We start from the raw sequence: 12,561 nt of genomic DNA on the forward strand, positions 1-12,561 counted from the left end.
GCTTTGTTGAATTCTCAATTTGTGTTGGTAAATTACAGCAATTTACGATCAGCTTGCTACTGTAGATGAAGTTTGAACACAAAACCATCACACTTTTGGCAGAAGCAATGAAGTATTATTTTTAATCAGTTAAATGATGTTTAAACAAATCAAATGTTATTCCATAGTTACACAATTCAATCAAGTTTCATGAAAGTTGAAGTAGAACGTTTTTTAATTGGATACCTTAAACAGATGTTGAAAAACATCACTGTTTCCAAGACACAGTAGCACTGATCGCAATATTTTGCAATAAGTTGTTTTTTTCTCTTTTTGAAAACAAAGACTGAATTTCAACCGCACTCAGGCAAAATATGCTTTACTGGCAGTACTGTACATATCGTCCTTGCCTGTTCTGACAAATTCCTAATGTGGGGTAAGAGAGGTTTGGGATTAATTGATGTGTGAAACACAGCTTTGTCGTGTGTTAAAAAATAACTTTTATTATATATAACTACACTGCCCGGCCTAAAAAAAGGTCACAAGCCTGTGGGAGGCAGTGCTTTGACCTGGGGTTGCTGCAGTTGGTCTGGTCTAGGCTCAGCAACGTTATGCGCCCAAAGAATGAGGTCAGCTGACTACCTGAATATACTGAGTGACCAGGTTATTCCATCAATGGATTTTTTCTTCCCTGGTGGCACGGGCATGTTCCAAAATTAAAATGCCAGGATCCATCGGGCTCAAATTTTGAAAGAGTGGTTCAGGGAGCATGAGACATCATTTTCACACATGGATTGGCCACCACAGAATCCAGACCTGAACCCGATTGACAATCTTTGGGATGTGCTGGAGAAGACTGCGGAGTGGTCTGAATTTCCCGTCATCATTACAAGATCTTGGCGAAAAATTAATGCAAGACAGAAATAAATGTTGTGACATTGCAGAAGCTTGTGGAAACGATGCCACATTGAATGCGCGCCATAATCAAAGCTAAAGGCGGTCCAACGAATATTAGAGTGTGTGACCTTTTTTTTGGCCAGGCAGTGTATATATCCCTTTTAGACAATACCAGTTAGTTATCTTACAAAATGTACAGTTGAACTCCAGGAAATGGGCTATAAAAGACCAATAAAATGTCTGTTTTTGTCCGGCCTGGAAGATCTTAAGGTATTTTGCTCTGCTCATGTATCTCACATGATGGCGTTTACCATACAGCCAGATTATGGGTTGCATAGTTGGAGCCACAGAAAGCCATTACTTATGAACTAAAGGCTGGAGTTAACATTATCTGCTGGACTTCAGGCCAAGAGAGCTCTTTTCTATTTTTCTAAGTCATGCTATCTTAACCATAGAGGAGCGGTGGGATATTGGCTAAACCTTTCTAAAGATGTGTGGCTGGTCGATCTAAACTATACAGTATGGCTAAGTGTTAATATAATGCTGCTTTTACTATTGAAAGACAATGGAATCATAGCAAAGTTCATATCAACTTCCTGCTTTCATGTAGTCCTACATGGAAAGTATTTGAAAATCCATTTTTGGCAAAATCTAGTCAAGACAAAAATATTAGGAATTCACTTGAAAATGTTTTTTCTTCTTCTTAAACCAGATTTTGCTTCACATGAGTAAATTGCTCATTTATAAAAGCAGCTGTTATAAAGCTAATTAACATTTGTTTTTAAGTCGTTCTTCTTTTTCTTTTTCTTTTTAATTCAGCTCAGTGTTTGGTCTCAACCAACTCCTGAAAGTATCTGCCTCTTTAGATGCTAAATACTTGTTCACTGACTAGTCTAAATGTTTGCCTGTCTGCTGTGTGTCTTAAGAACTTTAACACTAAAAACAGCTGCCTGCTATGGCCGAAAGTTACATAAGGAGATCTGAGAGTGAACCAAAACAATTAACTGCACTTTTATGGCCACATTTGAAACACATAAAAACTGCAGAACTTGATTTAGTATCAATAACAAAATCAAGAGTAGCTACCTTATCCTTGGATTACTAGACACGCAATTCCATCTGTAGAATGATAACTGAAACCCAAAAATGAGTATTAACATTGGCCTAGATAAGGTTGAGTAGAGTGGTGTCCTTTTCACTAAGGATAGGAGTGGAATTGAAGAACTGCCTGGGCAGCAGGGGAATTTGGAAAATAGGAGGATAACAAGCCACAGGGACACAGAGTACAGTCAGAGTGACATTCTTCAACAGAGGTTTTGTTGTTGATGACCAGAAAGCCTCCAGAGGTTCACACGCTGCTGGGAAGATTTGTCATCATGAATGTCGACTCGTGTAAGCAACGGTCAGCGAAGAGGCCTTTCAGGTTCAGCGACTCAAACCACAAACCTCCTGCGTACACACTGCTCACATGACCATGAAAGTTAAACATGCATTGTCTTATCTGAGAAGGTGCTTATTAAAATGCCAAACCCTGTGGGTGAACTTCATTCACAGATGTTCACAAAGGGAAAAAAGATATATATTTATATATATATATCAAAATTAATTCATACAGAAATCTAACAAATTGGGTGCCACTGATTTTTGGCAATGCTTGTAGCTTGCTTGCTAACTCAATAATGTAAGTTACAGAATGTAATCAGGAATAAATATTAAAATATAGCCATCAGGAATCAGAGTATACTCATTTTCATAATTGTAACAATTACTAGCACAGTATGCTAAACATTTATATTAATGTATTTTAAGTGGCACATGGTTGTGCTCATCCTGCAACATTCATGGCACTTCAACTCAGTAACACTGATGTGTTTGCAGTTAGCAGTCACAAGATCATAATAATTTAAGGTCACATATCAGGAAGCAATAGATATTGAGAAACTACCTCATACAGAAACTTCTCTCATACACTACACTATACAAAACTGAGGCGACAGACACACACCTCTCTGGATGTTTTCATCAGAGCTGTCAGAGAAACGGAGTTGTCAAATACTGGCTGTTTTTGTACTGTGACTTTAAAAAATGCTTCAAATATCCATGATGGGCAGCTTTGAGTTTGAATAATTTTAATCGCTGCAATATATATGTCTTTAGTGTTTCTTATTGAGTTAGTGAGAAAAAATGAACATGGGCTGGGGCTGATACAACATATAAAGTATAATCCAAAACAATTTACAAGCACCTCAAATGTGTTTTGAGAAAAGTACACAACAAAGCTTAAAACCAAAGTATGTGTTTTGATTGCATGGCAATGAGCGGCATAAAAGCAGTGTGTTATTTTACCGTGGGTGGTGGTGGGTTTGTTTACATCACAGGACGCAGGCGGCGTGGTTTGAGTTGAAGATGAAGATGAATTCGTCGCAATCCAAGTCGAGCTGTTCAGATGACTGATGGTCATTGTTTTAATGCAGTTTGTTGTAGTAATACATTATCTCCACATTGCAAGATAACTTTGCAAGTTTGGCAATGTCTCTCAATTAAACTCATATTCTGATATCTTGGAGCTCATTTGCTCACGTTGTTCATGTAGCCTATTACTTCTCCCTTTCCAACTGTCGTTTCTTTAGATATATTACATTGGACATTTGTTTTGAAAATATGATCACGAGTCTGCAAGGCATTAGACAACATCTAGCCGGCTCTTGCGCACACACCACGCGCAACTGTCAAAGGTCAGCCCCGCCCACACACCTGTAGCCTATGGGAAGATGCCATTCATCTGCACACATTCAAACAAGTCACGTCATAATATTGTTACCAAAATAAAATAAAATATATACACAACAATATGTAACTACCATCTTGATTTGTATTTTTACATTATCATAGCACCAGATGCAGTAGAGGGGACTTATTGCAGAAGTCTGTCTGTATTTAGTTTTCATATTTATCAAATCAGCACCCGTTTCTCCCTATACCTTCCACTCACTAAACAGGGGCATATTGGATGGCTAACACATGCAAAAATGTTGAACAAAACACAGTCTTCTATTTGTTTGCAATAAGGACAAAATAATATTGCACATATGTTTGTGTTTTTACTTTTCATGCCAGATTTTTATCTCTCAGTAATTCAGGCCAGTGATTGATCCAAGCCTGGGAGCATCGTAGTGCTTGCAGGTAGCCACGGTGGGCTTGACTGACCTTTGGCCCCAGGTCACTGCCTCTAATCTTATTCAACTGGCTTTCAAACGCTCACTGGATGGAACTACATCAGAGGAAATGCATAAATCAATATGAAAGAGAGGCGGTAGGTTTTTACTTCAAAAAATAAATCATTCAAGCTGTATTTTCTGATGCTGTGCTGTTTTGTCAGAGAAGCCAGCCATGTCAGTGAGGTCAGCGTGTTCAGACAACCTTATCATGTCATCCATTCTGTGATCCAAGAGGCAGATGCTTGGGTAACACTTAAGGGTTTATTTAGAGTTGAGAGGAATCCAGCTTTTGTTATCTGCAATATCTGTTGTCTGCAAGCTTTTTATTAACAAACATAAAACTTCAAAATAGTGTATAGGCTACTGCAGCAGTCAAAAGCAGGCCTCTCAATGACTACAATTATTTATGTAGGAAATGTGTTTTAGTTACATACTGAGCTGAGGTTACAATATTCTCTTATGACGATCAATCATTGCACCCTTGTTTGTTGCGATAAGTGAAGATTACTGATTATAGACTCACAGCTAATGCCATTTGGTTTTAGGGATGGGTGGAGCTGCCTGTGAGTAATAGAAGATTAGATTTAGGTAATCTAAGAACTAACATGCAAAAAGGTCCACAGTGTAACTATGTGGTATCAATAACACACTAACCATGAACCTAATAATGTATAGGTCACTATGAATAAATGGCTGTAAGACAAGATGTAAGAAAATTAGGGTGTTTAAGTAAAGCATGTTCTGCTGCCTTAAAAAATCACATGGTATTATTACAAGCTAGGTCCCTCTTCACTGTACCTTTTTACTTTTTACTTTACTTTATATGGTGAAGGACCCAGTAAATAATTTATACCCTAAAATTAACAATACAAATTATTAACACTGCGAAGAGTCCTAACTCAAGGTTTACTAAGAATTGTTTTTTAGGGCATTCAAAAACACCTTGCCATCTGCCTCAATGCATTAGAGTATTTGTTTGTCAAACTTTTGTTTTCAAGGTAAAAAAGGAACTTTTGTTCTCAACCACTGAGATTTTTTGTCTGATCATTTGTTTAAATCTTATGTGCGAATCCTGTTTTGCTTCTCAGATTTCATCAGCGAGGTCCAGTTCCTGCACTATGAGGCAGACCTGTTTAACTTATGAGGGACGACAGCATGGCACTGCATCATAAACCACAGCTCCTCTTTGATGTTATTTTGTATGGGTGAGGAAAGCCTCATGGGTTGGGCCTTTCTCCGCCTTCACCACTACCACCACTCCCACCACCTCCTCCTCCTTTAACCCAGATGGCATCTATAGCATACTTTGACCCAAGGTTCGGTGAGCTCACCAAGCAGGAATGACACTGCTGTGTGTTCAGTGTGTATGAGAACTTATCTCTCTCTACCTGCAAATCATTTACCAAGCAAACTGAAAAAAAGAGAGCTAAGCCAAAGGGCAGCACTGTACTGGGAGCAACACGTGATGCCGCGCTGCATGGGACACATGGAGCTTGCTAACATATAATTAGTTGTTACTATTTTCATTCTGTGTTGCCCTGAAGCAGCACAGTGCTGTTGGTTGTACACCCTGCGCCAGGAAAGTTTGAGGCTGGCTCTTATACTCTTCAACTTCATCTATGAACGTTCTGTACCGGTCTTAAGAGAGGGAGGCGACAGCCCTGGCCAGAGGTCCCCTCCCTGAAATGAATGATCCCTCTAACTGTGGGGAAGCTTAAAAACAGCCATGGTGAATGAAAAACAAGGATATTGGCAATATCCTCAAAAGGGAAGACAGTGTACAGAAGTAAAGAAAAGTCCTACTGTATTCCTAAAACAGATGATGTTTTCATTTTAGAATTGAAAAAAAAAAGAATGAGAAAGTGGAGAATTTATGTTTTAGAAATACTTTGACCGCCTACAGTAAGTGGAAAACAGGACTGTCCTCCCGAGGGACCTCTCAGTGTCTTGGACGTTAAAAGCTTATTTTCCACTTCCATAAATCCTGCTGCACTGAACACCATCCAAACTGCAAGCTAATGCAAACTCCGGGCATCGCTTCAAAGCAGGGATGGTGTCTGCCTCACTTCCTCTGCCCCCTTTCCTCTGCTCCTCTGCTTCTTTCCATCTCGTAGCAAAAACTACAGAAGAGGCAGGACAGAAATGGCTTTCACCTTTAACCTAGATCACTGAGTGGGTGATGAAGTGAAAATAAAACCAATTGGCTCATATGGGTTCATCTGATATGTCTGGAATAGAAGTTGCGCTTGTTATTAGACACACTTGGCACATTTGATAGGAAAGCTGAGTGATTTTTGTCCCATTAACAAGATCCTAGACCCTCAGGTCCAACTATGCTTACATATTCAGATCAGGTTGGACTTGAATATCCAAATCAGTTTCAGATTGAAAACTCATTTCTTAATGTTAATGCTTTGTTTTCCTCAGGTCTAGTTTGTGTAGAAGTAAATGTATCATGCTTACTACTGCCTGGGAAAAGGGTTGTAAAGCATATACAATTATTTTAGAGGAAACATCGCCTTGTACACATGTGAAGTAGTATCAATAGAATCTAATCTGATGTAGTGCACAGTTGGGCTGGGTCAAATTTAACGTAAAGATTGTTTTAAAAATGTGGTAGTGAGAAGTAAATCTCACTACCAAACAGATAGACATTAATGAATCAAGCAGGAAGGATCTAACAAAACATCCAACTGCAATGTGGGAAGTGTTGAATCCAGGCTTTATGGAACATGACTCAAACTAGGGGTTTAACTCAAGATATCTTGCTGGTGTTACTTTACTAAACCCCTTTTTAAAATCCCTAGACATTATGGAAGAGCAGTTTAACACAGGTGTTATCATAACCAGGTCAGTTAAGTATTAAGTTACTGTCAGATAGTTTGTGTGGTGCAGTATGGGATATTATGCAACACAAAAACGTTTTAAAGTTGTGAAAGTGTGTTTTTAGAGTTCGTACTATTGCTAACAAACCCAAGGATGATTTTGTTTCCATCAAGGAGCAAAGGAGCGCTTGTTTTTAGCTTTCACTGATTCAAGATTTATTTCAGGATATTTTTATTTACACCAAACGCATCATCTAGGTAAAGGGAGGAGATAGCCACACTGCAAAACTTACTTTATGAGAGCCCAACCCTTTTCTTTGACTTTGACTTGTTTTACTGATCTTTGTTGAATGCATTTGTTTCTGGAAGAGCACACTGACATAAATCTGTGTGGATGCCGGCAGGATTTTCTCAGGTCAGTATGTTGTTGTTGCTGTTTGACTAAATTAACTTGATCAGTCTTTGAGGACAACAAAAAAAGAACACACAATTATAATATATGTTATTTTATTTCATTTAAGAAATTGACAAGCACTCATCAATCAACATATTAAAGAATTTGTGCCATCTGTGAAAACTCACATGAAGGCTCTTTAAAATAAATACTTTTAAGAGGAAATAATACAGACAGAATATGTGAGGCTCAAACCACAAGTACAAACAAATTATCCATATGTCCAAAGAGACAAAAGGGTATGAAAATTCCCAAAGTCGACCCCGACTCTCCAACGAAAAGCGTTTGTATAAAACAGCTAAGTATTTTTAAAAATACAGAATCTTACAAAAAAGTTGTATCTTCTCCCTTCTTTAAATCACTGTAAAATATCAGCTGGTATTATGACAAGAAATAAGGAAATGTTCCATGTATAATAGTAAAATGACAGAATGTGCTTCTGCATTTTTACATCACATATGATTGTAGTGTACTGTATCGACAGAGTCCTCCACCTGTCTGATGGTGCTGTGATGGAGAACGGTGTAGCACACATCCCTCCAATTGTTTTCCGTTGCAAAATTGTGTGTTGAGCTGAAGATACACACCGGGGACCATGGAAACAACAAAAGGTGTAGTCCCGAAACACCCAAATATTTGCAGAAACCGTTACTATCTTTTCCAACAGTACACCACCCATGCTCGGGCTTGTAAAACAGTTCACTTCACAGACAAGTGTTCATTGTCTTTATAGGTTATATTACCGACAGCGTTCACATTTTCTGTATATATAAAAAACAAAACAAACTTTTTTGACATTTTGTCAACTTTCAAACAGTCCAAAAAAAGAGACATAATAGCCATCAATGGGAGAGGATTTCAAGAATACAGGTTACAGTACAAAAATGTGGTCTAGGTGGTAGCATGCATGTGTTTATGTTGCCCTGCTCACCTTAAAACCCTCATGCGAAGACATACTGTATAAAAAGGCCACATGGCTTTTCCTTCACTATTAAATGCACGTGTACTTGGACAATTGGCCTCTTTGTCTGCTTTGCTCATCCAATGACCGTCGAAAGGTGCTTTTTTCCCCCTATTGGTGTACTTTTAAACGAATACGAAGCATCATAGGGTCACTATCAATGCACACTCCTCCTGCTGCTATTTACGACTGGGTCAAACTACGGTCACAGACAGTTCCTGTGGGTGAGCAGGTAACTACAAGAAACAGATCTGTAGCTTAAATGGGTTAAAACTTGTCAACTTGACATAAAAAAAACTAAACAGCCTCGGTTGAGCTTGACAGTTGCATTTTGGTGCATGCGATTTTAAACCGGTACCGATTTTCTCAGCATCAGCATCAGCATGTTTCATTTTAGTTAGTTTGACTTGTTGGGAAACAGGCTACATTTATTTGCTCATATGAAAATTGTTACCACATATCTTTCAGCGAGTTAGCTTAGCCTAGCATAAAGGCTAGAAACAGGATGAATCAGATGTTCTGGCTCTGACAATAAATACTTTTTTATGTATTAAACAAACAAGTTATAAAGTGGTGAATGTAAGTAAGTCTTACAAATGCTCGTAGGTGGATTCTTTTACCCTTATGAAAAAGCCAGCCTTGCTATTTCCAGTCTTTGTACTAGGCCAAGCTATCCGGCTGATGGTTGTAAAGTGGTATTGATCTTCTTATTACACTAAACCAAAAAATAATACTATTCCTTTTAAAACACAAAAAATAACCAAGGTTGAATCTAATCAATTCAATGTATTTTGTGTACAGAACGAGCAGTCTCTAAGCAAGGGCTATGTGTTTGTTCAGGAATCAGTGGGAGTATACTGTATGAGCATGTAAACAAAAGGCAGTTGGGCTAGAGCTTGAGTCTGCTTTAAACCATCCGAATGGGACATCTCTCTCACCGGCTTCTAACTTTCTCTCTACAGAAACCCTTCACAACCTTTTTTCAATATCTTTTCCATAATCTTTAACATATGTACTGCAGAAATAACAACAAAAATATAACTTAAGATAAACTCTCTAGGCACTGTTTGATTTCCAAGGCTTTTTGTTGTAGACTGTGATAAAAGGTCAGCAAACAGATAAAAAAAACGTAATAAAAAAGGAACAGCAGACAGTGATGGTTCTGCCGACCCAACATTTTCTCCTCTGTGATACATCAAGGTCCTCCGAGTCAGCTCACCCAGCCTAACAGACTCGATTCAAGCTCTGTGGTTGAGAGGTTGGAAGGGCAGAAAGTATCTAAAGGGTAAGTGTGTAGAAGTGTTCAAAGTTAAGTGTCTCAGTTCCAGTCTTTACCAATCTCGCTCCTTTATAAAAAGAAAACAAAGGTAGGATCTTAAGCCATTATCTTCTGGGGAATCTCTATCGAAGCCTTGATGAAGACGCAGTTGTCTCGGATGTAGTTCCTCTTCTTTATCTCCTCGTGAGAAATGAACTTGGGGTAGCCAAAGCCCAGGGTGCTCTCGTCCAGCGAGTTGCGGGTGCTGCTGGGCTTTTGGAAGTTCTTCCAGTTGGGGTCGGGGTTGAAGGTCTCCGTGATGTGCTGGGGTTTGGAAAGCGACGGATCGCTCTGGTCCATGATGGAGAAAGTCACCTTGTAGGAGAAGGGCCACTCCAGCAGGCTGTCGTACTCTCCAGGTAAAACGCGGATATAGACGGAGAGGTGGGAGCCCTCGCCGCTGCCATTGCCGTTTAAGAAGGCGGACACCTGCAGCTTGTAGCCATAGCGGTGAGTGTAGAAGGGCGGGCTGAAGAACTCGTGGTTGCTCCGGAGTTTGGCCTCTTGGAGTTTGCGGGAGTAGTCGCTGAGCTTCCAGATGAGAACGCCGTCGTGACTGACGGACAGCTCCTCCATCTCCCTCCGCAGCTCCAGGATTTCCTGCCGCTGACGCCCCACCAGGTTGCACATCATAGTCAGGTGGGACTTAGTGGTGTCTTCCAGGTGACGACCGATAGCCAGTTTGGGGCACTGCCAGAGAGAAGAATCACTTAAAATTACAGTGAAAAAGGGGGACAGCTTTTTCACATTCACATCTACTTACTGGCATAGAGTAGCACAATCTATATCTGTTTATTTCACAAACATTTACATATTTGGAGCATCTATATTTTTGTTAAATATTTTTCTATGGTATAAAATACATGTATAGTTTTTTCCCCCAAAATAAATATCTACATATTTTTGGCCACGTAAAATATAAATTAATCAAATACATTACAAGGATTGGACAGAGTTGCATTATTTATTCTTTAAAAACTGGAGGTTTGTCTTTAATAGGGGGTCAAAATGAATGCAAATATGAGAAAGAAACATCTGAAATGTATGCAATTTATTAAACACAGCATCTCATCTACAATTAAGTCTTACACCATGCCAGGCTTCAGTTGTACATTTTGAAATGAAAGATTACTTTCATCTTTCAGTCATGTTATTTTGATTGAAGAAGTGAAAAAGAGGTTGTGGAATTTTGTGGCAAATAGTGACATTTAAATTGTATTCTACCACAAACATTTGGTGATGTTTGCATCTGTTTGTTAACTTCCATTCATAGATTTCCAGCTGTGAATGTTATTAAAAATGGTCCAACTTCTTTTAAATTCTTAATAGAGCATGATGCTCATCTGCCGCCTCCCCTCGAGCGTGTCCACATTTTCTTAAACTGACGTCACTTTTAAAAATAGACAGAAATGCACTGTCAGAATATAGAAGTTTGGCTCTCATTAAAATAGACCCTACAGGCAAAGTGCTGTATGTTCCAAATGACAAAAATCATTATTTTGGCCACAATAACAACAATTTCAAAGAAATACAATAAAAGTGAATGCATATAAACAACAAGACAAACAAGCTTGGCCGTTAAATCAACCAGTATTGTTGAAAAGGAGAAGGAGAAGCAGCAGAAGAAGGAGAAGCAGCAGAAGAAGAAGAAGAAGAAGAAGAAGAAGAAGAAGTAGCAGAAGAAGCAGCAGAAGAAGGAGAAGCAGCAGAAGAAGAAGAAGAAGAAAAGAAGCAGCAGAAGAAGAAGAAGAAGCAGCAGAAGAAGGAGAAGCAGCAGAAGAAGAAGATGAAGAACAAGAACAAGAACAAGAAATACATTTTAGTGTTGAATGATGCAGTTTAGTCTTACCCTGTGTTTGCAGCCGGCTTCTTTGAAAGGGCAGAGAACAAGCGCGCTGCCACAGTTGTCCTTCACATGGTTAGCCAGATCCTCTCGGGCAATGTTTGGTGTGCCGCACTGGTTTGGGCACTGGACAGGAAACCGAGGGCAATGGAACTGGTGGTTCTGCAGAGGAGACGAGGAAAGTGTTAATGTGTGCACTGCTGACCAACAGCATGAGTGATAAGAACACATTCTGCACAGTGGGGACGCAGATTAATGGTGGCACATGGAAAATGCCCGCCAAAGAAGAAAGAAATGGAATGTCGTATTAAAAATTAGGCTGTAAATATAGACCAAAATACATAGAAAACAGCTGAACATGAAGCCTAGAGACATAGGACATATTGGGACCATGCTGACAATAGCACATACAACTCAGGCAATCAATGTTATTAGTTTTATGCTGCTTTTCCTTTTCTTGAATTACTGAAAAGTTAGTATTTTTCCCATTTTAGATTGTTCACAGGCCAAGAGAGGTCCTGGTGTCTGAGAAATGTTCTTATTTCTACAATTATGTGATGATAGTAGAGATTATGATTTTGATGATGGAATTAATACATTAATCGACCAGTTGTTGCTTGACTAAATAAAATTTCTATAACGAATGAATTTACCTCAACTGAAAACAAATAACAAAAAAATTCTACACAAAACGCATTGTAAAAGATTTTGTGTCAAAGGTAGCCGCCTGCATGTCGGAAGACAGGAGTCAAAGAAAACATAGACTCAAACATTTGCCAGATACACAACTTATTTAACTAATATAACATCATTTGAACATCACTTGAGATTCTAGTGAAAAGCTTTGTGTGAAACGGACCTGGATTGTGTCAAAGACAAACTCCTTGCCGCAGTACTTGCAGGGCTGTGTGCGTTTGGGACACTCGGCCTGGCCGTGCTGGGTCAGCAGACGACGCATCATCCTCGCCCCACACTTGTTCTCACAGTATACACTCTCCTGAGGACACACGCCCTGGTGGTTCTGAGAGAGAAAAGAATCAAGGCATTAAAAGTTAAAGCAGGATTA

At 39.2% G+C, this 12,561-nt stretch overlaps 1 protein-coding gene across 1 annotated transcript in view; it reads right to left on the reverse strand.

The window, feature by feature from the left end:
* Window positions 1-7,409: 7,409 nt before the first annotated feature.
* Window positions 7,410-12,561, reverse strand: part of traf4a (tnf receptor-associated factor 4a) — a 30,856-nt gene continuing 25,704 nt past the window's right edge. Inside the window, exons 5-7 of the mRNA XM_063907560.1 lie at window positions 12,355-12,516; window positions 11,502-11,657; window positions 7,410-10,342 (exon numbers count right to left, since the gene is read on the reverse strand). Of these exons, the coding sequence (XP_063763630.1) occupies window positions 9,710-10,342; window positions 11,502-11,657; window positions 12,355-12,516 (951 nt within the window). The 3' untranslated portion in view covers window positions 7,410-9,709. The remainder of the gene's footprint in view (window positions 10,343-11,501; window positions 11,658-12,354; window positions 12,517-12,561) is intronic.

Source organism: Eleginops maclovinus, chromosome 18 (genome assembly GCF_036324505.1).
Source record: "Eleginops maclovinus isolate JMC-PN-2008 ecotype Puerto Natales chromosome 18, JC_Emac_rtc_rv5, whole genome shotgun sequence".
In the NCBI taxonomy this organism is placed as follows: domain Eukaryota; kingdom Metazoa; phylum Chordata; class Actinopteri; order Perciformes; family Eleginopidae; genus Eleginops; species Eleginops maclovinus.